The sequence below is a fragment of the Patagioenas fasciata genome, chromosome 7 (assembly GCF_037038585.1).
Source record: "Patagioenas fasciata isolate bPatFas1 chromosome 7, bPatFas1.hap1, whole genome shotgun sequence".
Taxonomy (NCBI): Eukaryota; Metazoa; Chordata; class Aves; order Columbiformes; family Columbidae; genus Patagioenas; species Patagioenas fasciata.
This window is the reverse complement of record NC_092526.1, coordinates 6,309,181-6,337,159: the sequence shown is the minus strand read 5'-3', so window position 1 is coordinate 6,337,159 and position 27,979 is coordinate 6,309,181. Positions and strand designations below refer to the sequence as shown.

General features: G+C 41.9%; 1 protein-coding gene and 1 long non-coding RNA gene across 8 annotated transcripts in view; one reads left to right on the top strand and one right to left on the bottom strand.

Moving 5' to 3' along the window:
• LOC136103416 (von Willebrand factor D and EGF domain-containing protein-like) overlaps nt 1-27,979 on the bottom strand; it is a 183,470-nt gene that overhangs the window by 104,318 nt on the left and 51,173 nt on the right. For all 7 annotated transcript variants that reach the window (XR_011739932.1, XM_065841488.2, XM_071810732.1 and 4 more), the window contains 6 exons: nt 26,471-26,703; nt 18,457-18,546; nt 17,093-17,228; nt 13,596-13,804; nt 10,790-10,863; nt 3,119-3,389 (listed from right to left, as the gene is read on the bottom strand). Coding sequence is in view for 6 of the 7 variants with exons in the window: in XM_065841488.2 (XP_065697560.1) it covers nt 3,119-3,389; nt 10,790-10,863; nt 13,596-13,804; nt 17,093-17,228; nt 18,457-18,546; nt 26,471-26,703 (1,013 nt within the window). In the remaining variant the exon portion in view is untranslated. The remainder of the gene's footprint in view (nt 1-3,118; nt 3,390-10,789; nt 10,864-13,595; nt 13,805-17,092; nt 17,229-18,456; nt 18,547-26,470; nt 26,704-27,979) is intronic.
• LOC136103417 (uncharacterized) lies at nt 22-16,271 on the top strand. The gene is made up of 6 exons (XR_010651606.2): nt 22-722; nt 3,141-3,898; nt 7,766-7,858; nt 11,351-11,535; nt 14,392-14,458; nt 15,946-16,271. It is a non-coding gene; the product is annotated as an uncharacterized lncRNA (long non-coding RNA).

Genomic DNA, 27,979 nt, shown 5'->3' with positions numbered 1-27,979 from the left:
TTGTTTGCTTTATTCTTATAGGTAAGAAGAAAACTATTTTGAAACTGATCTGCGCCAGGAGTGGGAACAGGAGCACTCTGGATCCTGAACAGGAGCACTCTGGATCCTGATAAGTAACCTTTATTTAAAAAAATTATCCATAATTAAAAATTTTCATTTAATCTTAAATTTATTAAGTAGTTGGAAACATCTCATTACAGTAATTTCAAAATAACTATTTTCCTTTTTTTTAAGTCAGCCCTTCCTAAGTGTAACTTATTCAGCCAAATAATGTCCATTACTTTTCTTTCTCTCCGTGGGGATTTTATAAGCTCCTCCCCACCAAATCTGTTCATATCTCTGAAGAGGCAACTACCTTATGTTTGTAATTCTGTGTTGGAATCCAAAGTTTACGTTTTGGCTGCACAGGATAATAATCTCGCCCATTTTAGCTTCCCGGTCATCATTTCAGACACGAGGATCTTTTTTGAGGAGCATTCCATGAGTGATCTCCTTGTCCAGCTGAGTGGAGCAGCAAAGTGCCACTGATTGAAATAACAACCAGGGACACAGTGTTTTAAACTCTCTGTGTTTTAATCAGGGCATTTAAAGCATCCTTTTTCAAATGTTACTTGCCTTCATGAATAATGGAATGTGGAAGTCATCACATAAAACCAGTTCTTTGAATACATCAAAAGGCCTTGGCTGAACCTCCACCTTGGCTGTATGTCTTGCTTCTCAAGGTAAATTAAAAAAAAATAAATAGTGGTTTAATAGAGCAGGAGAACTGCGGTTGACACAGTGCTGGGTAGGATTTGATTTCCTTCTTCAGATAAACATGTACCCTCTAATTACATGGTTTACTGTAGGGAGGAGCATTTCCTACAAGGCTGCATATAAAATCCCTGCAGTCTGAACTGCATGAGCTGCTTCAGTCTTCTGTGCTGTCTGCATTAATATTTCCAGGTGTGGATTTATTCCAGGAATTCAGAGGGCTGTAAGCCCTTCTGCTGCTGCAGCCCTGGGCAAGGCATCCCATCTGCCACTGAGGACCTGACAACTGCCCATGTTTTCTGTAGCCCACCTGGGTTTAACGCTGCTGATTAAGACTTTCAAGAAGGTTTTTGAGACCTCAGTTTGCAGAGATATGTAGTGACTGGCTGCTGGAAGCTGCTGGAAAGAGAGGGACTTAACCCCATTGAAAGCATCAGCTGTGAATTGCTGGAGAGAGTCCAGCAGAGAGCTACAAAGATGATGAGGGGTCTGGAGCATCTTTCTTATGAGGAAACACTGAGAGCGCTGGGTCTGTTCAGCTGGAGAAGAGAAGCTGAGAGGGGATCTCATCAATGTTTATAAATATCTCAAGTGTGAGTGTTAAGAGGATGGACCAGACTCCTTTCAGTGGTGCCAAACAACAGGATGAGAGGCAATGGGCACAGAGTGAAGCACAGGAGGTTCCATCTGAATATGAGGAGAAACTTCTTTCCTGTGAGGTGCCAGAGCCTGGACCAGGCTGCCCAGAGAGGCTGTGGAGTCTCCTTCTCTGGAGACATTCAAACCCACCTGGACACCTTCCTGTGTGATCTGCTCTGGTGAACCTGCTTTAGCAGGTGGGTTGGACTGGATGATCTCCAGAGGTCCCTTCAACCCCAACCAGCCTGTGGTTCTGTGAATGGTGTAGGAGCCATGGCGACTGGTGACGGGCCACTGCTGAGCAGATGGGGATGGACCTTGATCAGGGACTGTGGCTGCTGCTGCACCGCTACTGCAGATCCCCAATCACATCAGGGCAGGAATTGTATTAATGTCCCAGGGTGTCCTGATTTATTTCAGGGAGACTTGCACAAGGTGTAAATGAGAATAGGGACTCCTTGCTAAGATTATTCTAGTAACGAAACAGTAATTATATTGCATTCAGATGCAAAATGAAATGACAGCTTGATTCCTCCTTTTTTTTTTTCTATTCTATAATTAACAGACTTTCAGTTACTACCTTACTAAAATCTGTTCCAAGTGGGATCACAAGGAGAGCCAAGCACATGCACTCCCTGCATCATTCTGGCTCTATTGTGGATCCATTTCACCCAAAGTATTTCCTAGCAATAAATCCTGATTATACAACTCTTAAGATAAAATTATCTTCTTGGCCATAATTTGTGGCTCTCACCAAAGCCCCTGGTGCAACCTGCTCTTATTCTTTCAGTGATCTCACTGGATTAGTGTGGATAAGTGATACCCATGCAAAGTATGTTACGCCTTACATTTTTTGGGCAAATACTTTAAATTATACCAAATGTCGCAAATTTGCAGCCTGTTTTCATGCCTTTTGTGGGCTATCTGGATCTGTTCCACTCTAAAACTACTATATTCTGCTACCTGTGATCTTTTCTTGAATATTTATAACGTAAGCTTTGCAAAGAAATTTGCTTTATGTGATGCAGTTGGGTAGTGCCTAGCATAAACAAACTGAGAGCGGATTGCCGTACTGCGGAGAGTAAGTAACAATATTGGCGCTCTGCTAGGAGGAATTTCCAGAGATATTTTTGTTTGTTTTACAGTTCGTTAAATGAAGACTTCAACCAGTTTCTTCCCAATGCCTCTGTTTTTGGTACATTTTGCTGCAGGCGTTCTTACAGCTTTATATATATGTTTTTTGTAGCAACTTCATTGATAATTCACAGAATGTCAGGGATTGGAAGGGACCTGGAAAGCTCATCCAGTGCAATCCCCCGCCGGAGCAGGAACACCCAGCTGAGGTTCCACAGGAAGGTGTCCAGGCGGGTTTGGATGTCTGCAGAGAAGGAGACTCCACAACCTCCCTGGGCAGCCTGGGCCAGGCTCTGGCACCCTCACTGGGAAGAAGTTTCTTCTCAAATTTAAGTGGAATCTCCTGTGTTCCAGTTTGCACCCATTACCCCTTGTCCTTGGTTGTCACCAAGAAGAGCCTGGCTCCATCCTCCTGACACTCACCCTTTATATATCTGTAAACATTTATGAGGTCACCCCTCAGTCTCCTCTTCTCCAAGCTCCAGAGCCCCAGCTCCCTCAGCCTTTCCTCACACGGGAGATGCTCCACTCCCTTCAGCATCTTTGTTGCATCACGTTTTTAAAGAACAAGAGTACTCAAATATCCACGTACTGTTATTTTTCTCCCCCCGTAGGACTTGAGGATTTTGACATGTGGCGACGCCTCGGTGCTTTTGATGGCGAGCTGGGGTCTGCCCTCCCGAAAATGGCCATTGCAGGTGTCCAGCACCACAGTGTCCCCCTCCTCTTGCGCAGCCACCCCGCAGTTGCAGGCGGTGGCGGAGCGGCGGCCGCCGCAGTCCCACTGCCGAACGTGCACTTCGAACGCCCGCGACACGCTCCGGCACAGGAGGAAGGTGCCGATTTTGTAGTTATCGTAGCGCCTAAACAGCAACAAACAACAAAAAGAAGAGGGTTTAGAGACCCAGAGCATTCACTTGGGATGACTGGTTGTTGGTACTCGTAGAGCATCGTCCTTGATGATGTGTGGTGGGTGGCCTTGATGGAGGGAAAAATAAACACCAGCATCATGAGCAAGGGAACGCCATGGCGGTTATTGCTAGAAGTGCATAAGAATTCCTGTGAAAAGCGGGTAGCTGTCTCCCAGCTGCTGCTATGGCAACGGGCATGGCTAAAAAGGATAAACATTTGATAAAAGCAAATGGGAGAAAGTATCTGCCTCCAGGCCTTAATAAATATGTTTGGGTTCTAACCAGTTGCTTTACAGCATGATATTCTTCAAAGCAAAATCAGTGCTCAAATAACCTCTTCTGTGACTAATCACTAACTTTTACACGACTGACTGTGGCTAGGTGAACGCTTCATGTGAAAAACTGGAATTCTACTGAAAACCTGCTAAAATGGAGCTGGTTCCCCCTTCAACAACTTTACTGTAAGTACAACTTTCACTCTAAACGGATTTGTAATCAGCACATTGCAGTCTGGTGAATGACTCGGGACCTTCATTCTTCTCTGTACAAAGAGTCTTTGCTCCGTCTGAGTGAGGCCATGGGCATAATAACTTTAATAACTCTGCAGGTGTTTCACCTCTGCCAGGTAAAACTCCCCCAGCCCCTTGGGTGTCCACAACAGGGACTTGTTAGAGGATCCTCCTCTGCTTATTCTTTATTTTCCCACTCTATAAGCTTATTTCATTCTTAGTCTATTTTATTCTAACATGATGTATAAAAGTGAGCAGTAGCTGTATACTTTATATATGTTGCTGGAGTTTTCTCCTCACAAGCCAACAGCTGCCATCTTTAAAGAAGGTGGATTCTTCTGCTTCCTTTTAAGGCACTGCAGTTAGTTTTAAACATTATTTTTATGAAATTAAGTAATATGGAAGCTAAGTTAAAAGCTTATAATAATCATAATAATAAGCGTTATCCTTTTCTATAGTAAAATAATGTAAAAGGAAATGTGTAGAATACCTCAACTAAAGAACAGGATTATTTTTAAGCATTGTCATATAAACATCAGTATTTTTTCAGTCTGTTAATGTTTCCTATACAGAGGAACAAATGGCTCAAGAACCAAGATTTTTTTCAGTATGTATTGTCTGCATTTTACTTCCCTTCAGAATAAAAGCCGTAGAAAACTATGTAGCTTAAGTACAGTAAGCATTTAAATGCCAAGTGCTTTTCTCTGCTGGAAAACACATCCGACTTTATCTTCCATCTTGAAAAACTTAGTGAAGTTGGCCATAAAGCGATAAGATTTTGAATGGTTCTGTCTCATCTTATTGTCTAATCAGGTACATAAATCCTAAGTACACTGCACAGATGCTGTTGCTCAGATTGATTAGAACTAAGGACAACATAAAAAATAGATAATCTCTTATAACATCAAGTACAAGTTCCATTTGGATATCTTCACAGGAGAGACAGAGGAGACAGGATGTTTTATGAGAATCACCTTCCACAGTTTCCTTCAACAGTGGGATCTTAAAAGGAAAGGTGTTTAGAGAGGCTGATGGAAAATAATGCATCAGAATGGCTGTACCCAGAGTAATCGGCTGTATCTTGTAAATACGACTGTATTAGCATATGGATATAAACATCACTGCAGGTATGGGAGCTATTTACTGCTTGATAAGCATTGACAGTGGACCCAGTCCAGCTCTCCTGAAAGTCACTTAGAGTCCTTCAGTTAAGTCATGCCATAGATTGCACAGCACAAAACAAATCTGCAGCGTGTCTAAATGGAAGCTTTCAGCTGCCTTTGAATTACTTGAATGGATAATTGAATGTAGTCAGGTAAACTTTTGTGGTGTTTATACAACTGTAATTGCGATAATGATTCTTTGGACAACATTTGAGAAATTGCTCGTGGCACTAAAAGCGTGAAGCAGAGTTACTGGAGCTCTGCATGTTCTTGTGAACCAAGCGCCACACTTCTGTCTAAAATTGCCCTTTACAGTTACCTCCCGATGATCTGTAGCAATGGATGTACTGGGTGGAAAGTGGTTCCCTCCCTCCCCAGGTGTGTGTTTGGGTTGTTTTTCAAGGGGTGCAACAAGTTCTTGTCCCAGCATGAAGTTGTGGCTCAAGCTGTGAGAACTGTAAAATGCCCCCAAGTCTTTGATTATGACAGCGAGATGCTATAGGAATCATTTCTGTTGGTTTATCCTTAGAGGGGGACAGAAGGGAATGTAAATATATGTAAACAGTTACTACTAGTAGCGTTAGATTAACTAACACAATGCGCTTACTATTCACTAAGCTGTACTTCATCTATTTATTAATTCAATTACTATTGTGGCTCCTCCTAGATTTTCCACCACAGTTTTGCCACCAAATTATTTGATTTGTTGACACATCCCTCCAGGCTTCATCTTCCCTTGCTAGTAAGAGTCATTTTATGCTAGTTTTGACCATGGGCAGTGCTGGGTGATGCTGGAAGATGTTTTTGGCTTCAGAGCACTCATCACTCAGGACTGGTCAAGTTGTTCTTGGGTAGTGAAGCTGTTGGGTTACGTTTAGCAGTCACTGGATGTTTGAGGGTGTGTAAAATTCTACCGACTATCAAAAAGAACAGCAGCTCTGGCAGGGCTGTTCTTGGCCAGGGCTTCATTTTGGGCCACTATGATGAATACCAGTAAAGCCACCCACTCTGCCCTGGTGAGACCACATCTGGTATATAGTGTCCAGTTTTGGGGCCTCAGTTCCAGAAGGACAGGGAACTGGTGGAGAGAGTCCAGCACAGGGCAACAAAGATGCTGAAGGGAGTGGAGCATCTCCCGTGTGAGGAAAGGCTGAGGGAGCTGGGGCTCTGGAGCTTGGAGGAGACTGAGGGGTGACCTTAGTAATGTTTATAAAGGGTGAGTGTCAGGAGGATGGAGCCAGGCTCTTCTTGGTGACAACCAATGGTAGGACAAGGGGTAATGGGTTCAAACTGGAACACAGGAGGTTCCACTTAAATTTGAGAAGAAACTTCTTCTCAGTGATGGTGGCAGAGCCTGGCCCAGGCTGCCCAGGGAGGTTGTGGAGTCTCCTTCTCTGCAGACATTCAAACCCGCCTGGACACCTTCCTGTGGAACCTCAGCTGGGTGTTCCTGCTCCGGCGGGGAGATTGGACTGGATGAGCTTTCCAGGTCCCTTCCCATCACTGACATTCTGGGATTCTGTGAGAAGCATGAAGCTGTGCAAGCTGAAGGATTTTGTCATTGTGCAGGAAAAGGTGCCATCACCCCTGAGATAATGGTGGATGGATTAATGTAAATATTCAAGAATTTTTTTTTTTTTTAAGTTAAAATATACAATAATATGAATGATCTATATAGTCCACCAGTCAAATAATATCTCCTTTTTAATATTTTACCTTAAAAGGATTTTCTGCATGTTTAGTTTGAAGCTGGTACTCCATATTTAAGAATCTACAATTTATGGCATGAAAAGCTTTTATATTTATAATGTGCCATAACTAGTAATGAGGGCTATACTTTTGCTTTACCAGGCTTTCACATTTGTTTAATTTAGAAGGTACTTTGCTATAAAAAGAAGTGCTCTCTCTGGATTTTAGCTATTATAATTAAAGCTATTTCACATCTATGCTCCAATATACACAAATTGATTGTGCTCACACTGTAAAATATGACACATTCTTTGATTTTCAGTCACTTCCTTTGGTCAAAAGAGTGAAAACATTACAAGATAAGTATTTCTACAGAAATATGTTAGCAGGAGGCATACCAAAGGGGAGTATTATCATCTGAAGTGAGAGTTATGTATTTTAGCTACTTAATGAATAGATAACTAACTCAGATGTGATGTGAGCTCAGTATGTCGGATTAAAAATAATGGAAAATGTCACTATAGAAGTTACGAAATGAAGTATTGTTGTGAAATCTTACGAAACAACCTATACAATGGAAGTAACCATTTCAGTAGGAAAATTTTACTACTAAAACCACAAAATCTTCCAGTCTTTTGATTTTCATACCATTTTTCAATTTTGCCAACAAATCTGCTACAGAACTTATTAAAATAAATATTTAAAATTTAAGATAAATTTTAAATTTTTAATGCTTCTCATGCAAATTTTGGAAACACAAAAAAGTTCTGTTTTCCTGTCTGTTTTCATCCTTGCTTTTCCCCATTGTGTAATTCTCCTTCTCCTCGCCATTGCTAACGGGAAAGTGAAGCAAGGTAAGCAACTCTGTGAAAGGCAGGAGTATGTTTGTGTATATGCCCCTTGCATAGGAAACTCTCATACTGTTTTGCTGTTGGCAGCGTTCCCCATCTCCAGCCTTGCTTTTCAGGGAGCCGTCCCTGGGACAGAAATGGTGCCAAAGAGACAACGGATCACCCACCATCCACAGCAGCTCTGCCTGCAACACTGTGATCAGATAGAGGTGGGTAAAGGCTGCTATTCCCTTCAGTTCTCTTAACTAATTTTGGATGTTTCTTTTCTTTCCTCTGTAATGTTCTTACCTCAGCCTGCATCTACTGGTCACTTAAAACTAACATAGCTCCAGATGCCCAAGAGCTGATTCTCCACTCATCCTCTCAGCCTATTGATTCATAGCGTCATAGAAACATAGAATCATATTGGTTGCAAGAGACCCTTAAGATAATCGAGTACAACCATAACCTGACACTGGCACTAAACCATGTCCTTAAGAACCTCATCTACATGTCTGTTAAACCCCTCCAGGGATGGTGACTCCACCACTGCCCTGGGCAGCCTGTTCCAATGCCTCACAACCCTTTCCGTGAAGAACTTTGTCCTAATATCCAATCTAAACCTTCCCTGGTGCAACTTCAGGCCATTTCCTCTTGTCCTATCATTTTCTCTTTTCTTGCTTTGCTGCTTACAATAAGAAGATCACTCTCTTTCTGATGTGTTTTTATTTTTAAGCAACACTTGTACTCGTGGTGTCTTGGGTCCACAAGTTTTGTGTAGAATTCTTCCATTCACAATACCAAACATGCACCTCATTTCAAACAGTTTCCTACTGTATGGCTTTCACAATCAAAGGCTGGACATGAGGAAGAAATTGTTGCCCCTGAGGGTGGTGAGAGCCTGTCCCAGGTTGGCCAGAGAGGTGGTGGATGAACCATCCCTGGAGACATCCCAGGCCAGGCTGGACGGGGCTCTGAGCAACCTGAGCTGGTGAAGATGTCCCTGCTCATGGCAGGGGTGGCACTGGGGGAGCTGGGAAGGTCCCTTCCAACCCAAACCATTCTATGAAAGGGGGATCCTTCAGTTCCACACCTCCTGGCCAGCCTTTGTCCTTAGGTTATAGGTTTGTATCAGGACAGAAATAGGAATTGCGTTCCCCACTCCTTAAATACAGAGCTTTAAAATAATTTGCTGATGTGTTAACATTTTGTGGATAGGCAGGCAGAGAAGTTGTTTAACCAATGTGTAATAGGGTGGCATAATCATTACAATAATTGAAAGAGAAATTATTTACAATAATAAATGGGAATATAAGTAGGAGTAATGAGACTGAAATGATGGGTAAGAAACTTGGCTGAATATCAAGAAGTGATATATCTCAGTGAAATAACCTAGTTATTGAGATGGCAGAAGCCCCATCAGCTTGGCTCATTTAAAGCTGCACTGGACAGAGCAGGAATGAATGTCTGTCCACAAGGAAGAGACATCCTGGAGGGGCCAAGCTAATCCTGCGGTGGTTTTGTTTCAAGCTGTGGGACTCTGAGGCAGGTGGCCACACAAGGCTGGACTTTTCCAGGCTCCTTGTGCTCAAGTAGAATTGTAAATTGCTTAGAAGTATTTCTGTATGCTGTCAACAACAGGATTGCAAAATGAGTTATTAATATAAAATAATTTATTGTATTTTAGACCTTTTTATCCCATGGAAGCTATGTAGAATTGTGCTACACCACTGAAAGCATTCCTGTATTCCAAGAGACACTTTCAGTAATTTATGACCTCCCAAACACAGCAACCTGGCAGATTGCTGTCCATTTGTATCCCTAAATCAGAAGAGAAAATTTAAGAATGTAAATTCATAGAGAGTTTTAAAATAATGTTCTAACCTAGTTTAATATCCCAGAGTTGAAATAATTGCAGATAGCATGAGGCATGGGAATGTCTTTGCATCTCTTGTAGTTCTTCCACAGTTTCTACACATTGAGCAACCGAACTTGCATGTAACAAGTGCCTCACCACATAATAAATGGTATTCAGCAAAGCAGGAGGGAAACTGGAAAGCCCCAAATGTGCAGACCTAATCTCCTTGCTGAAACATCTGTATTTGGGGCAGACACACAACTTTTAATGGAGCCACTGCCTTTGGTACTCTCATATCATCAGCAGGGTTCTCCAGCTTTGATATCATTTCCGACAATACCTAGATTATCAAAATTGGAATATTATGTCTTCTGAGCCCCAGTGGACACTGTGTGCCTAAAGTCATTATCTGTGCCGTTAGGAGGTTAATGGCAGAATGACAAACCTGGAGTGTGATCTGAAATATGAGCAACTTCAGATCAGACATGCTGGATGCAAGCTTTAAAAACTTTCTGTTACATTCTGTTCACTGGCATAAATAGATTAATGGATGATTAGGGAAGTTAATTGGAGAAAAGTTCTGTACAGTATGGGTTGTCAAGTAGAAAGATGCCACCTTTGGCTCAATAAGTCTGTAAGGAGCTTATTGCTGGATAATACAGGACATGTGGACAGTACAGGAGGACATTTAACTTTATTTTTGCACTCTTTCCCTGATATTTGCCACTTACCATTTCTGAGCATCTTTTCTCTGAGACAGCATGGCCATCTTTTTGTTTTTTATGGTTGTGGTTATGACTGTTAACTCCATGCAGAGCTGTAGTTGTGCATAAACCAGCTCTGGAAGCAGAAGAATGCAAGAGCATCCTTGAGCTGAGGGACTTTGCCTCAGGTGTTACTAAACTGCCAGGGCAGCCACAGGTTGTCCCCACATACCATAATGGCTCATTTGGGTGGAACTGGGGTGTCCTGACATGGTGCCACATGGGGTTGACAGCCTCTCAAAGTCAATAATGATGATTCTGGTTGAAGAACATTTTGGAATCGGACCTTTGTCTTGTAAAAATTATTCAGACTCAAAACCATTGCGGCTTCAAGATTAATCCATTTCTAGTCCTTTTGTTAAAAGGAGCATAAACAGCTGGAAGGAAACCATGTATATTATTGAAGCACTACATTAATCACTATAAGCAAACTAGTACAACGCTCTTCTGATATTCTAATGTAAAACCAAATGTATGCTACATCCAGAAACTGAAAACTGCAGTAATTGAGCCAAATTATTTCAAAGTAGAATACTCACCATCCATCAAATGTGATAATGTGTGGATCAGTGAAAGAGTAGCAGTTCCCTGTTGGGAGGTCTCGAACTGTGACCTAGTTAAAATGAAATGTGTAATGAATACAGTCTACACAGCAGTTTTTCTTCATTACTGTTCCTCACAAAACATTAGGGGCAGAATTCATGTGTCAAGTACAAACTAAAATCTGACTTCTAAAACCTGATTGCGAATGGATACAAAACAGGGTTTGCTTTCAAACAGCGGAGTTTAATCACATGCAATAAGGGAGTTCAAAGTGCCCTTATTCCACCTGATGTAATGCACTTTCTTTATCTGCTAAAAAGCGGAGCTTTTTTATTAAACTTTTTTTTTTACTCAGAAGTAGATCATTCACTGAAATTATCAAGAGAGTAGAGTGCTCATTAAATTGTACTAATTTTGATGCCTGAAGTATGGTGTAAAGTATGCTATAATTAAGTAGCATTAACATATTTTAGTAATAGCCACTGCCTATCCCCCAATTTGACCTTAAATTTCCTGATACAGCAAATTGATGGCTGATTTCTATATTTCATGTGCAGGTTATTGATCGGGTACTGAATCGGGCCTGAATTGGGCTGTTGGAGCTGTCTGTGAATAAAGGAAGAAAGGATCTGCTGTATCAACAGAGATCTTCAGCTGCATCGGCTCCTGGTCACTTGGTCGCAGCCAAGGTCTGAGAGTCCTGATACCCTGAAAGGAGCAGATACAGCCATAAAAGCCAGAGGTAGGACAACTCCTTTTGAACTTTCAACACCTGAATCTCAGGCAGCTCTGGCCCTGCATTGCCACGTCTGCTCAAGATGTTTTTTCGTTCATACTCTGCTGTCCAGTTTGCAGAAAGGCAAGACTGGTTTGTGTAGTGATTTGCAACACGAAGAGCTCCCAGTCATACTGGTGGGAGTGATAAAGTATGGTGCTTTTCCCATATTCTGCTAGGCTGGTTTCTTGGCCAGGGCTGTTAATTATTTGTTCGCTCTTTGCCGATTGGGAAATCCAGAGGTGCCATTCAGTGAGTTCTGCCTGAGGAAGAATGGCCGCTATATCCTTGTGCGGTCTTTCAGTGACAAAGCAGAACTTGGTTTTTAGGAACAGTGGTGAAATTAAATAAATGAATAAGAAGGTGAAGATAGAACCACTCTCCCTGACAAAATTCTTCCCCTGTGGCAATTTGTCATCTGTATTTCAAAATAACCCTTAACTATCGCACAGAGACATCACTTAGACACCCCCCAGAGTTTGGCCTCCCAAAATGTTAGTGATGGTCTTGAAGAATGAAAAACTGAGCACCTCTGTGAACAGCATTTTGATCTGAGGTCAATTATATCATTTGTATCTACAGTGTGATAGAAAGAAGTGTCTCAGAATTTTCCCATTTTCTCCATAGCCACAACCTTCCTAAGTGAAACCTTTGCACAAACAAATTCACGTGGCCTGTTTTGCTCCACTCTTTAATTGCATTATATCAGCACTTCTTGGCAGTGTTAGTTTTCTGAAGAAATCCACTTTACTGGGTGTCTGAACTTGTCAGGATGTTCTGCCCACCATTTCCATTCAATTTTCAGAAAAATCCAAAATATTTGAACAAGTCTGAAGGACTAAAGATTATGTGGATTATAATATATGCATCTTTCCTTGATATGTCGCAGGAATCCATTACATTAATGCTTCTAATTAACTGCAAAGCAGCAATGGGGAAACAGGGGGGAGGGAAGGTAATGTCTATTACGTTTCCATAGGTTAAGTTTTATCTGAGATAGATAGAATTTATTATTAAAATTGATTAATTCCATTACACATTTGCTACATTTTCATATTTTAATTGAAGCATTTGTAACTTCAACAAAAAATAGGGGTTTATGAGAGTACAACATGGATTTAGCTGCAATTTCTGATTCAAGAATCTTAAGTTTAAAAGAAGCCTATACTAGAGAGGAAAGAATATAGTCATGTGCTAGGCATTTTACATTTGAAAGCAAAAATTCCATCAGTCCAGTTCAATCTCATTCTTCAATGAGCAAATCCACAAAAATTAGGGAAGTGAAATTATAGATTTCATTGGGGGGTTGGTGTCGGTTGCTTAAAAGATACGAGCTTGGATGTGCCACTGCTCTGAGAACTTTGCCTGAGTCAAATCTGAGTTCTGGTTTATTCTCTCGGGCAGTGGAATTACAGCTCTCAAACCTCCCAGCCGAGGTCTGAAGCAGCTTCACAGATAACGGACCAGTCCCTGCTTGCTACACTCCTTTCTAGGCAGAAAAAAGCGTGGCTTGGCTCCCTGATTGATTCCTATTATTTTTATTTTGGACATTTTGTACAGGGATAAATGAAGAGACAGAGCAGCCACATGTGTAGTTGAAGTGTCCTGGTGATTCCAGGCACCATCACAAATTGAACACAGTGCCTCTTTCTCATTACTGAGGCGCTGCCATTCCTCTGCTTTTTCAGCAACTCTGCTCCAAATCCTTAACTTTCCCTCTCCCTCCTCGAAAACGTGCTAATTCCTTAACTGAGGTTCTCCCTCTCTCCTCTTCCAGCATAGATGAGCACATCTGGTTACATCTATAATCCAGCTGTTGGCCTTACTGATATGCCAACTAATAATCAAACTTAAATTTGTTAAAGCAAAAGGCTTTACATGTTAGTTTTCTTGGCACATAAAGAGGCTGTTTTGGTTTACTCTGCTAACAGCAAATGTTTATAGGGTTAAGATTTACCTTTGTTTTCTGCAATACTAAACCTCCCGTTTAAATCTGACACATTTTCCTAATGATTTCAAGACCCGACCTTGACATCCCGGGGTGTGTAAGCCCTCCAGAGCAAATCCCTCTGTCCGACTGGCTGGGCTGCGATGCGGCTGACGCGGTTCCCGTCCTGAGCGAAGTCTGTCACCGCTGTCACCGCCAGCGTGGCCGCCGCACAGCGGCTTCCCGAGCAGGGCAGCTCCACCCGGCACGCCGAAAGGGCGACGTTTGAGAGCCCTGGGAACTGGCTGTCTAAAATGAACACAAAGACCGCGTCTGACAAGAGTTATCCCAACAGTTGCCTGTACCCTGTTAACCGTCCAACGCAAATATTTCACGTTCCAGGACACACATTCCTTGAAACCAGATGGGGTTTGCATGAAGACATTTGTGACTGACTCAATCTGGCATTTCTCTGCACATTTTACTGTGGGTTTTTTCCCCCCCCTTGCTGTAGACAGTTTGCTAAAACTCAGTGGTGCTTTTCTTTCCACAGGTGCTAATATTTCTGGAATGACAGTCTTATCTTTATGGGTCCGTGCCTAGGGAATGAAGAAAAGTAGTTCTCATGACAAAGAAAGAGATGAGTCTGTGTTTCTGGAAAACATTTATCTTTCACTACCTTTATTATAAGCTGGAGTTAGTTAATATAAAAAAAACCCAACTCAAAACAGAATTCTTGATCTGGAAAGGGAAGGTTCTTGAGTCAGTTTTTAGTGAACTTTGGATCCATGACAGGAAGGCAAACGCAGCAGATTTGTATTTGTATTTTAGCTAGGTTACGATGCTTTACTTTCCAACCTGTAAAGTGATGGCAATTTCATTTCTATCTCTCACAGAGTCACTGTGAGGATAAATTCACTGAAAGGATGTGGAAAAGTAATAAGCTATGGTGGAAGTGGCTATGTAAGTATTTGTGATGGGTGGTGATAAAATCAATATGGCAATGACAACCTGAGTCATTCATTCAGCTCTGCCTCTGCACATCGTGTCTTTCCTAAAGGGACCTCTTCTAGGCTCAGTACTAGTGGTGTCCACTTCTATCGTTCGTGCTAAGTATTTAGTTTTCTGTCCCAGAACAATCATGATCATCTGAAAAGAACACAGTTCTGGAAATGGTGTAACTTGAATTAATCTAATATGAAAATATCAAATTTTCATTTCATTTTTCCCATTTGTAAAATTGCTTAATAATTTATAGGAGATGACATTCAAGTATTTGAAGATAGTATTTCTACCATGATCAAATTTTCGTCATGGAAAAGACTCATAAAATAGAATATAAATTAACCCTGCAGAGTTCTATAGGAACTGAACTAAAAACCTACAAATATTAATAGCATATTATCTCTCCTTCTGAATACTTAAAGGCTGCCTCACATCTTATAGAAAAGTCCTGGCTCATTTTCAAGGTTCTTGATTCAATTAAATTGGAGGTTTCCATGAGGAATAGTTATGGCCATCACAGCCCCACGAGCTGTGCTCGCAACCCAGAACAAAAGTTTAGAATCAAAGAAAATCATCTTGTCAAAATAATAATGATAAACTTAACAGAAGCCGAACTCCAGTGGCTCTGCTGTGCCTTGGCATTCATTATGATATTGTCTGAACTTAGAGAGATATTTCTGTGCTTGTAATTAGCTTTCTTATCACTTATTCCCTACATAATTAGCACAACAGTGTTGTTCTATGGATTCAGTCAGACAAGGAGCTTGTCAGTTAATGTACTCAGTCTAAACGAAGCTCAGCTATTTTTTTTTTAATTTTCAATTTATAGCGCTGTGGCCAACATTATGTTTTTCAGAAGCCCACAGTGTTCCTTCAGATAAACTGACAGACCCTACAGACAACAAAAGCACAAACCAGACGTGCAAACACCCAGCAGCAGATACTCAAGTATATGTAGATACCTCAATTGGTCACAAACAGCCCAAGTGTCATCCAAAAAAATAGCCTCAGGATGGAGCAGTAAGGACTGGAGCTGGTTAGTAGTTTATGCTGCAGAAATGAGCTGATTAAAACTAATGAGAATTTTCCACCTTGGTGACAAGTTCCTTCAAAGATCAGTTAATTGGTTGAGTTGCGACTCCATCCCGGGACCTCTTGGCGCCAACACATCGAGCCCGTTGACAGCTTGAAAACAAAGCTGCTGCTGGAAATCTTGCCTTCCCTCTTTCTCCCAGTCAAATGCACATTTTGGGGCTGGAGAAGACCCTGGCAAGGGGTCAGCTTGGGTGTGATCTGTGGAACTCAGCCTCCCGCACTGGGACCTCCTGGCCCACACGTTGGTAGTTACTGAGATTTTGAGAGGCTTTATTGATGCCCGAGAACACGTGAGATGGAAAAAAACCCTCAGTAGCTTATGTGACTAATTCTTATTTGATCTTCATAAGCGGTAGGTGTCTGTCGCTTGGAGGCTGTGGGGACATCCCACCACACACCAGCTCACATTCTGAGCTACCTCGATATCTGAGAAAATCTCTTCCCGTGAGCTCAGCGGCTGCTTGCCTGGTGGACCAGGAGGGACTCCAAGCCCAGAGCGACATGTAGAACACAGCGGCACCGAGCCATGGAGAAACGCAAAGTACTCCATGCACGGGAGCCAACACAGCTGCTTGAACCATAAGGTACCATCCAGTTTAAGATCATTGTGTTATGATACCATTTGAATTACTTTTTTCTTCTGTCTAAGCACATAGCTGAGGATGAGGAGAGAAAGGAGAGGGATTTAGAAAGGGAGAAATAGCAGGAATTAACTGGGTTTTGCCATCTTTTTTTCTTTTTAGCTCATTTTTTGTGCATAGAGAAACTTTGGTTGTAATCCTATTTCTGAATATTTTTCTCAATGAATCACTTATGGAAGATAAATAAATGCCTTGTTACAAAAAGGCTTGGGTGTTTCATTTAGCGCAAGTGGAAAGTAAATATATATATGTTCCCCTTGGTTAGGCATGATATTCCACCAGATTAACCTGAAGGAACCATTTACTGATTAAAAGGACAAGAATTTTCCAAGTGACGTTGTCAATGTTTTCAAGTAGAACTTACTTTTAGAAAAAGCAGAATATATAAGCATAGGAATGATTCTTTCTCTTCTACATTAAGTTAGACAAAAGCTGTAAGCCAGCAAAAGGAAGAAAAAAGGCTTCAGAACATATCTAGTGAATAATAAATCTGCAGGTGAGCTTCTTATTGATAATGAAATTATTGTAGCTAAGACCATTGCTTCTTCAAAAACTTAAACCAGAACTTTATACTCCTGGAATTTAAAATAGTTTCTTCTGCTCATAGTTATTTCATCCATAAATCCCAATGGACGACCATTCAGGCTATTTCCAGTCAGATTTTTTTTTCTCAAAAACCTGAATGATATTATCATCTATTTTATTTTGCAAACAAATATATGGGCTAGTTTGTTGATTTTATGGCTTCTGCCCTTTGTTGTTATTTAAGTTGTGTAATTTCCCTTGGAATTCTTTGTAACATAACTACATGAAAAAGTAATCCCATTGATTCAATGCCGATGCACTAAACTCTTACCCAAATCCTCAGTACTTAGCTGTAAAGTAATTTTACAGGACTCATCGTGCCCAGGACAGACAATGGGTACAGTACTCAGAATGGTCAAAACATGCTCTGTGCCGTCCTCTGCGATTTGTAACGATTCCGGTACAAACTGGAAATAAGAAAATAATTTTAGTTCATTTTGACAGATTAATTAGGCAATACTGATATTTGTGAGCTGTTGAAGTCTTTTAATCAATTATGAAAAGACATAATTGCTTGTAAAATAACAATAATCTTCATAATAATCCTGATAGAAATAATAATCTTCAGAATAATGTTCTTCAACTTTCCGAAGGTAAAATTGTTGTTAAAATCACATTCTTGCTAATTAAGAAAATGTTTGCAGTTGTCATAAACAGTGTTTAATTGCTTCCTATCTCCTAATCTCAAAAAAGGCTTTCATTGAATCTGAAAATAGTGTGATACCATATAATTTATTCATTTTTTAAATCCCTGGTTAAAAGGAGCTCCTATTCAATGCACTAAGAGAAATACCAGCGATATTCATGGCGTGAAGTACTGCATTGCCATTGTGTTTGTGGACTCTGTGTTTGTATTCTGCCCCAGGTGCAAAGTAAGTGCAATTTTCACCCAGTTGCTCTTCCCTGCCATAGCAGGAACAAGGATTTCTCTGTATATAATAGATTAAGCTCTTTGGTGGCTCAGGTTGTGCTGCTTCTGTGTATCTGTTCTCCTGGGGCCGGATCAGAAGCAGCATTGATTCCCATTCCCTGGGAAATTTCTGACTTTTCCTAAAAATACAAAACTGTTCTTCAAACATCACACGGAATGGGCTGCCAGATTTTTCACCATTCACAGAGGCATAAAGCTCAGATACTCAGAAGACCTCAAATTCTCCTGGACTGCCAGACTACAGTCTCATCCTCGAGTGGAATTAGACCTGGTTTTTGCACTCAACATGGATTTATCTTCAACCATTTGGTTTTTGTAGTGTCTAACCATAAGAATATGATGGATAAAAACTAATTTTTGTCTTCATTTAGTCCTGGTTTAGTTCCAACAAAATTCTACATCCTTGTCCTTGTAGGTGTGTGTTCCTGTTGTACATAACCACCAGAGTACTCTGGGCTGTATTTACATTAGTGTACATTAGTGTCAACAGCATCCCGATGGTGCCGACGGGTGCTATAGGGCATTTTACAAACAGACTGAAAGCCACGTAATTTATTAGGACATTTTCTCAAAGTGAATGTAGAAGTAGCACTGGTTATGATGATCAAGGCTTGTATTTCTGCGTCTTGTTTTTCAGAGCAGGTCATATAATGTATAAATATTCCCTGGGGGATACATTGGACAATCGGGGACATCAGCGTTACCTTAATCCCAGCATAGAAACCTTTGCTCTCTTCAGGCAATGACTGCGGCTCAGGAACATCCCTGGAAAAGGCAGTGACAGTGCAAAAGACCTGTAAGAAATAAACAGCATATGCTGTAGCTTTCCCTGAAGAAAAAGAATTATGTATCTTCCTGTTGATCTCGGTTCTTGAGATTTTATTTCTTTTTTTCTACCATCAAAGCAGATTTTTTGGGGTTCGGCTTTAAAAACATTTATGCATAAATCTTGAGATTTGGAAGATTTTTTGATGCATTTAATAAGCCGAGAACATAGCTTCTGTCTCAACAGTTAATAACACTGAATGCTTACAGTGTGTTTTCTTCTGTAGTTTTTCAACACATCGGTTAGCGATATTAACTCATTTTATTTAGGGAAAATTACATTGTTCATAGACATTACTGCCAGGAGTGTGACATTAGCCCCTGGGATCCCAGAGTTCAGTCTGTCCACTGGATCAAATATCCTCTCTCTGTACCATGTTTGTAAGCAGGTTGTTTTCTTTAAATTAGTTTGAAAATCATCCAGTCTCAGCAATATATGAAGCTCCTTTTTTTTTTCCTTATTGCATTATAAAAGATGATGCCTACAGGGTTTATACTGTGTTATATATATATATATGTATATATATAAAATAAAAATTCCTCCAAACTAAAAAACTCCACCAAACACAATGTACCAGGCCACTGATGTTTTATTCCTAGCACAGTCACGCAACCTTTATCTCTGCTGAGCCCGCGCACCATCTGCCATCTTAATGTTTCATTGGTTTCAGAAAACCCAAACTGCTAACATCATTTCTAGGATCATAAGATTAAACTACAGAAATTTTCCTTAAAGCAAATGACAATAGCCTCTCAAACTGTACTTCTGGATTATTTTTTCCGGTCTCTTCTCGGAAGCAGAGTAGCAGATTGTGACACACTAAATCAATTCCAAAGAGTCAGATGGCATATTTATAGCTGCTGCCTTTTTAGAGCCTCAAGTAACCCGTGAGGAGGAATTGGACCGATCCAGTTTATTTTTTGTTGCGATAAACCCTTTTGGATGGATTTTCCAGCATCACTCATCAGCCATGCCCATCTTGGTAGCTCTCACGTGCCGGCTCAAACACAACCGTCATGACCAGTAGCAGCAAAACAGTTTCAAAACCAGGATATTCCCAGGTTCACAGACTCACAGAATGTCAGGGATTGGAAGGGACCTCAAAAGCTCATCCAGTCCAATCCCCCGCTGGAGCAGGAACACCCAGCTGAGGTTCCACAGGAAGGTGTCCAGGCGGGTTTGAATGTCTGCAGAGAAGGAGACTCCACAACCTCCCTGGGCAGCCTGGGCCAGGCTCTGTCACCCTCACTGGGAAGTTTCTTCTCAAATTTAACTGGAACCTTTTGTGTTCCAGTTTGTACCCATTACCCCTTGTCCTACCATTGGTTGTCACAGAGAAGAGCCTGGCTCCATCCTCCTGGCAGTCACCCTTTGTATATCTGTAAACATGAATGAGGTCACCCCTCAGTCTCCTCCAAGCTCCAGAGCCCCAGCTGCCTCAGCCTTTCCTCACACAGGAGATGCTCCACTCCCTTCAGCATCTTTGTTGCCCTTTGTTGTTCATATGGGCATGAGTTGCATAGCATGCTGGAATATTTCTTTTACCATTCTAAAAATCTCTCCTCATTACCATCAAGTCATGAGTTTTTTCAAAACTGAAGACTCCTCCTAGCTCATTTGTGCAGAACAAAAAAGCCCCACCAGCAAAACAGCATCATTTGTACGGCTGTGGGAAAAATCAAGTGTTTTCTGTGCTCTTCAGGTGGATCATTTCCAGCCCAGCTCAGTCCCAGATTTATCGCCCTTTTGGGCCATTTTTAACCTTTCTAAAACTTCTCATTCTTTTGGTGCCAGCTCCAGCCAGTTTGGCCCAGTGGAAATAGTGTTATTTGTTACGTTAACTAGATGGAAGCCATGAGGTTGTACTGGGCATACTAGGGGGGAAAAAGGACACATGCCTCGCAGAGATACTTTACAGTTAAAATTTCCTTCAGACATTTCCTAGTTAGCCAGTTTGCCTCCGAAGGAGAACAAGTCGGTGTCTCCTCCAGGTAATAAGCCCCTGTTATCACTCGATATTTATTATCTGCAAGCACTCCCTAAAGGCTCGTGTTCAGCTTATGGAGTTTTCAAAAAAGTTCTTCTGCAGGGAAGGCAGAACACGAGTGTTGATCTTCCTCCTGCTGCTTCCCCTGCAGCTGCCACCGGGAGAGGCTGCAAAATCGGGATCTGACGAGGCGGTGACAACAAAGGAAGAGTTCAGATAACGCATATTCCCCTTAGTGAAAACAAAAAGCTCAAACCTGAACCACAAAACTGATCCCTTTGCAGAGCACATTGAGCAAACCCAATGCACCTGCATTGCAGATATTATATTTACCCTTGCTGGGCTGTTTACACTTCTGGCTTCAAAGTGTTTTGCCAAAATATATTTCCAGGGAGACTTCCCTCTGAGCACAGCACGTGGAGCGTTCCTGCCCAGGAGGAGCTGTAATGAGAGGCAGCGGGAGCACCGGCGCCAACAGAGGCATCTCCTGGTGATCTTCCCCTAAGTGACATCCTGGGAAATGTCAGAACGCAGCCCCATTCCCTGCGAGCATTGTATTTGCTCACATCTATATATTTCAGAGCTATATTTTATTGATAAAGCACTGAACGCTAAAATCAAAAATTATTCTTTAGCGATACACTGGGATATTCTCAGACGATCAGTCCATTCTGGTTCTGTCTTCGGCACTTTTGGAGATGAGCACAAACTTTGCAAATTTGAAATGTACGGACAGCCGTCATCAGTTACATTTCATTTCTGTCTTTTATATCATTCCTCCCCTTGTAGTGTCTTTACTTTGTTAGGTGCACACTTCACAATCAGCAGATATGTTCATCGGCTTCTGAGCTACAGGTTGACAGTTTGTCATATAATTATTATGATAGTCACTCTGAGGAGGGTTTTTTTTTGCCTTCAGCTAAATACTGGCTCTTTTTCACCAGTTCAGTAATCAACTTTTTCTTTCTCTTCTCTCTCCCCCCCTGCCATCTCAGGATGCAGCCCTTTTAAAGCACAGAGATAAAAGCATCACTGACAGCAGTATGCTGATGGCTGTGACAGGTTAGGCAGTATTTTTCCACAAACTCATCGTATCTGTTAAAAAAATCAAATTATATTTTTTAATCATCCCTTCTAAAGGGGCAGAAATGTAAGGGTGCCCTCGGCCAGGATGACTGGATTGCTTCTGGCTGTGGGCTGATCCCTTTCCCCTGTGCACTCGCCGATCTTCCCATAGGGTGGAAAACTACTTTTAGGCACAAAATTGTGATAGAAAAAGGTGCTGGTAGCTAAGAAGTTACCTCTTCTCTGTGTGTTAGAGATTTTCACCCTTAAGTGGACTCATTTAGATTCCTTCCCGCTTTGCTGTGAACCCTGTGAACAGCACATCTAGCTAAAAGTCATTAATTTGGTGGGCGTCGGGTAGCGCTGGCAGACAATTTGGGAGGGTATTTCAATCCTAGGACGTGTCACAATCTCTGGCAAATTTCCCTCTAACAACTTGCACATCAAAATACTGTGGTTTTTTCAGAGCTCTCAGAACCCAAAGCTCACCCAAATCAGTTGTTTGTACTCATTTCAAACATAAAACCACCTTCAGTTTCACCCTTTTCCCTGCCCCTAATTACTGCTGAATGTAGCGCGGGGATCATCTGTGGCAGCTTGAGTGTGTAGTGAGAGACATGAGGCCAAGGGCAGAGACAGAAAAGCTCAAAGTAATTCCTGTTCATGTTTGTTGGCATCTTCAAAGGCGGCGAGCGCAGAGGTGGGGGCACTGAGGAGGATGCTGGCTGGTACATCAGCACGGCTGTGCCTCCAGTTTCATCAGCCCCTCCTGGCTGTGCCCAGATAAGGGGCTGGGTTCCCAAAGGCAAAACAGGAGATGCTTGTTTTGTGATCAAAACCCATCCCTGCTCATCAGTCAGGTACCCCTGAAGGCTCCTAGATTTGCCAGATAATTTCGGGAGCTCTCAAAAGGGCCAACCTCAGCTGGATGCTTCTCAAGGCACTGGCAGAAATGGTGCCATCACTGATCTCAACAGTGTCCCAGGGGAAAATGTCCTCAAAATAAGGAGGTTTGGGTCTTCGCATTTAGGTGAATACTCATGTGTTTCACCTAAATAGTCACCAGTGAAAATATGCAAATTGACATGCTGGTCTGTGCTTCCTCTCCTAGTGTAGCCTGTGCCGTGGAGCTGAGCTGCTCCCTTCAGAAGGGCAGGACATGCTGGGAGGACCATTCCCATCTCTCCAGCAAGGACTTGAGCTGTATTGTAGTGCAAGAGCCCCCACAGTGACAACAGCAATGGTTTAAAGTTGAAATACTTTTACTGGTAGTGATCTTTCAAAGACCACATACAGCCAGGTGCATCCGAGTAGCACTTGAAGATCTGGATTAAAAGTTAGATGGAGGCACTTTCCTGACCTGGACATCCAACTGCCTGTGGGGTGTGGGGACTCAGGAATGCTGCTCTGATCAGCAGTTTGTGTGGGAAGCTCCCATCTCAACATGAGGTACCACCTAGAGGTCCCTACTTCTTCCCATTTGCTGGGCAGGGCAGTCTGCGTGCTGCTCTCAAGGTGGAGGTGCCTGAGCTGTGGGTGATGAACCCTATTAACACCAGGATTGGATCTGCCCTCTTAGCTCCATCACCCACATCAGAAGGCAGGCTGGGGCCGCAGTCGATGGCGCCAGGTGAAAGGGGGCTCGGTGATGGCTGTCAGGGCCTCCGAGCTGCCGTCCTCTGCTCTATTAAACACTAATGGGCCAGGGTTAGAGAAGCTTCAAGGAGTCGCTCGGCTGGGAGCTGGGGAGAGAGTATTGTTTTACAGCCTTGGTGAAAAGAGCAAAGGATGAGCAGAGCTGAAGGATGGCATTTCTAGGGAAGCCAAGGAAAAAAAGTAGTTCTGAAGAAATGATCTGGCTGTCGGTATTTGCAGGGAGGGTAGGCACAGAGTCTCTGGAAAGGCTTTCCAGAAGGGTCAGTAGGAAGGGGAAAGTAGGGAGAGTCTGACTTTGAGTTAATTAGTAAACTAGACCTTAGAGGTTCTGTGGTGCAGCAGTGTGACCTGGCACTGCGGGAAGTCCAGCTCCGGTCACTCTGCTACACGCCGTCTATAAAGAAATCAGCCCTTTCCCGTTGCCAAATGGGCAAACAGTCTGTGGAGGTTGACTGTGGGTCATTCATCGACTAAGGAAGGAAATTTTCCCAGCATAGGAGTGAGGTGTCTCGTCAGCTGCAGAGTTTTCTCATCATCTCTCTGACCCTTTCCGGTTTAGAATCTCTGTTCAAGTCCACCCAAAGCTCTGTTTCTGCAGGGATGCTCCTCATTTCCTACCTGAAGGTTTAGAGAGAAATTGTAAACTCAGGTGTGACCTACAAATAGGCAGGTCTTCCTGTTGTTGTCTTTGTAAAGTCCAGTGGTTGGGATGGGACTAGTATTTAAGCAGGGGAGATTTTACTCATCTTCCCTTGTGAGTGAAAATGAGTTATTTGTATATATCGAGGCACTAAATTACATGTTCTTTTTTTGGCTGAGGTCTATTCTTCACTGTTGCAGAGTGCAATGCAGAGCAGCCACTTGTAGGACACAGCTCAGAAAGGCAAGGCTTTACTTAAACATTTTTAACTTTACAATGCGCATCGTAGTTTATATAGGGTGACAATTACTCCTTGCTGTATGAACTTTTGGATTGCTGTGCTGAGCAAATCTGCACGGTTTGCTTCTAACCACCTTTCTTTCTTAGCATAACTCATTACTCACAGTGTGCCACTATAATTTATAGATGTCTTTGCCTCAAGGAATGAAATGACCTCTGTCACTATCACATAAATAAGGCTTAGGATGCCAGGATTTTCATATCGGATGGAGTAGGCTTCTTTCAGCATTTATATAGAAATTGCGATATGTTATAGATTTATTTAAGGCTGCCATAGTTTCGTGAACATTATGCTGCCAACATTACTGTCTGAAATAACAAAATAGGAGCCCAAACATGGGGAAGAAAAGCACATGTGATGGCTATTAAAAAATAACTGGTTGTTTAGTCAATACAAGTTCAGAACTGTTAGCCAGTAAATCTCAACTCTTCTCTAAGGTTCAACTGCATATTAGAATATATCAATAGATATTCAATTATGTGACTAACCTATTACCTGCAGACTTTCTGACAGATAAAAAATAGTATAGATAAATTAAAAGAGAAGATGCTGGTTTCAGGCTATAAAAGCACTGAGGCCAAGTTCAGGGGCTATGTGCAGGTAGGCAAAGAGGAGGTCCAACACAAGCAAGCAGTTTTCAAAATGCTGCAAATTCTTCATCTGAAGAGGACAAATTCTGCTCTGAATGCCACCCGCATGCCCTGGGGATGTCACCGCTGGTCTGTCCATGGAGAAGGGGAAGGAGACCTGGAAAGTGCCCCCGATTCATTGTCTGTCCTTTTGTGACTCTTACGGGATAGCAAACACAGCAAAACGCTTTTTTAAAATCTTTATTATGTAAAACTGAATTCTCAGTTACAGCTGAGGATTCATTGCTTGGTTATCACCAGTGATGATTTATGGATAATTATAATTAGTCAAATAGGCCATGAAGACCTTTAAAAAAATCTCACAAGGAAGAGGATATTTCAGTCTCACTAAGCCCGCTAAATTAAACATGTAGTTTCAGCAGAGGACAAAGAAGGGCTTACTGAAAACTTAAGATAATAAAAATGGTCTTATAAAGATTTGGTGGTGCTACTAGTTAACAGAACTATATTTCCTCTGAATCCCTTAGGATTTTTAGAAATAAAGTGATTGCAAGTGAAATTATTTTGGTGAAAATATCTCTTCATAACATAAACCTGTCTTAAACTGGCAGAATTGTCTGCCTCATGTAACAATATAAGTGAGGGCAGCATCAGTCAGATTCTGAACTCAGAAGGCATAATTACGAGGAGAAATGAGAAAAAGCTGTCTAGATTGTGCTACTGTTATAAATGACTCATCCTTTCAAGAGCTGGAAGAGGCTTATTCACATTTCTTAAATATCTTAAATATCTCAAAGAAGAGCTGCAAAATGCCAGGACTATTTCCAGCCTGCTTTTAACACAAGGCTATTATCCCTGTTTATTCTTTCAGTTCGTTGTAGCATCACTAATGGCTCTCTGCCTGTAGAAGTTATGAACCTAATTTAACTTTAAAAGTCTTGTTCCTGTACCATGAAAGTCCATGAATTCATACACAAGTCAATTTTTTCACATCTTGTATTGGCTTCTGTTTTGTTGTTGTTGTTGAAACTAGATCTGTACTGCAATGTAAGCCATCAAATATACTTCTTAAAGATTGTTTTGTAATGAACTCTATCTTTCAGTATGCTATGGAACCAAGAATTTGGAATCAGAGAGGCAGAGCGCCATGAAAAAGACAATAAAATAAACCTCCCTCTGTTTCAAAATGTACCGTCTTTCCTTTCTGTGAAAGATGTTATTGTGTCTCCGGTCCGTGAGTATGAAAATGAGTGAGCGCATATAGCTGTGCCTGCCTCTGCTGCAAGTTTTCACTGCTGCAAGATACAAAAAATACCTAGCAAAAATTGGCTCAGGCACAAGTACCTGCTGCTCATACCAACTTCATGGCATTCAAGCTGTAATGTAAGTGCAAATATTCAAGTTGCCTTTAGAAAATAGTAAGATGGATAGCTTCTGTGAACTCGCGGCAATTCAAAGAAATGTTACAGATCCTGAATCTGTTAAATGCTATTTAACAATCCTGTTGCAAAACAGTTTCAGTATTTTTTTTCCGCAGTAGTCGTACGTACAGTGAGTGAGAAGCACCACTAATGAAAACACAAGAAAGACGTAAGGAAAGGGTTTGATCCCCCTGAGTGTTTGACCTTTTTGCTGAAGGCAGGGTGGCATTACCGTGTCTCCCAGTCTGAGGTTCACGCCGTTCATCTCCACGTAGGAAAAGGACTGCAGGGTGGTGTCACGCTGAATCTGCTCCTTCTTGCCAGGGGGGACCAAACGTGACCAGAGCACCACGTACCGCGGTGGGGGCCTGGAGGAGGGACGGCGGTAACTGCACTTGAGGTGGACACGACCCTGCACAAGCTCCGCAGTTATCACCGGTTGCAAAGCCAGGCTTGTGAGTTTTTCTGGAAGGAAGAAACAAAAGAAGGGTGCAACACAAAATGTTATTTTTAATATTACAGTTGTTCACTCAACAAGAATATTTCGATATAACTAGACATGGGAGGAGCAAGACATTTTATATTCTTGCGGTTTGATTATTGGCTACGTAAGCAAGAAGATGTATTTCATATTAAATACGAAAGTTGCTAAGTGTGTGCTGATTACTGACTGCCCGCTGTTGTTATATTTGACCTGTTTGTTTTGTGTTTGGGTTTTATGTTTTTTTTCAGTATGAGAAATGTTATTGAAATGAAGCATTCAGATTAATACAAATTAATTACTCTGGCAAAAGCCATTAGCTTCCCCTGAAGCACAGCCTTTTGATCCAAGTTTTGCAATAAGTAGAGAAGAGATACCAGAAATAATTCTGTTTCAGAGGTAAGCAGACTCCCAGAGAGCACCCGGCCCATACTGCCATGCTCTGAAGATCCTTTCCAGGCTGTTCTGGGACATTCTTAGGCTGAATTTGCTCAATATAGTCTCTCTCTGCCCAGGGTAATGCCACTGCTCTAAAAATACCGCTTGCTTTCTGTTGGCTTCAGACTTTTATTCCTGTTAAATTCACCTAGAAAGTAGAAACAAAAAGCTGTATAAGACTTTAGGATGATGTTCTTTCATCTCTAGAGACCAGGACTCAAACAGAACATGAAGCTGGTTCCAATGCTTTGAAAGGATAAATTAAGTAACTTTTTTGGAGGAGTGTAGAAAATATTATGGGAGCCCAAGAGAGTAAGGTATGAGGCTGTTATAGCAGAATGAAGAGCCAATATGTTAACATCTGTCCAGGGCAGATAACAAGAGGTAAGCAAAAGAAACAAGTTACTTAAAATATGAATAAGGGCCAGTTGTTTATATCCTTCTCTTCTGTTTCTAAGGGAAACTGCCTCAAACTGCGTCTCACATCGTGACTTTCTGCAGGAAATGATTCCAGAAGGACAAAGTTGGGTGATGAACTCCGGGGAGGATGTGAGCAGAATTGCAAGCACGTACACCGCTTTTCCCAGCCGTGTCCTTTCTGCCAAGCTGTGAAGCTTTACATTCATTTTGTTTTGCAGCTAAGAAGTGCTGACCGGTGCCGTGTTCCTGAGCTGGGGGATCGACCCTGGCAAGAAGCCGTGATGGTGCCAGCTGGGCCCAGCTCTGGGGCTGCGTGGAGGCGCCTGTGGTGCAAAGATCATCGCTGCATGAAGGACAGTGAGTTAACAACCCCCAGTAAAGAACCTCAGCTTTGGATGTTCT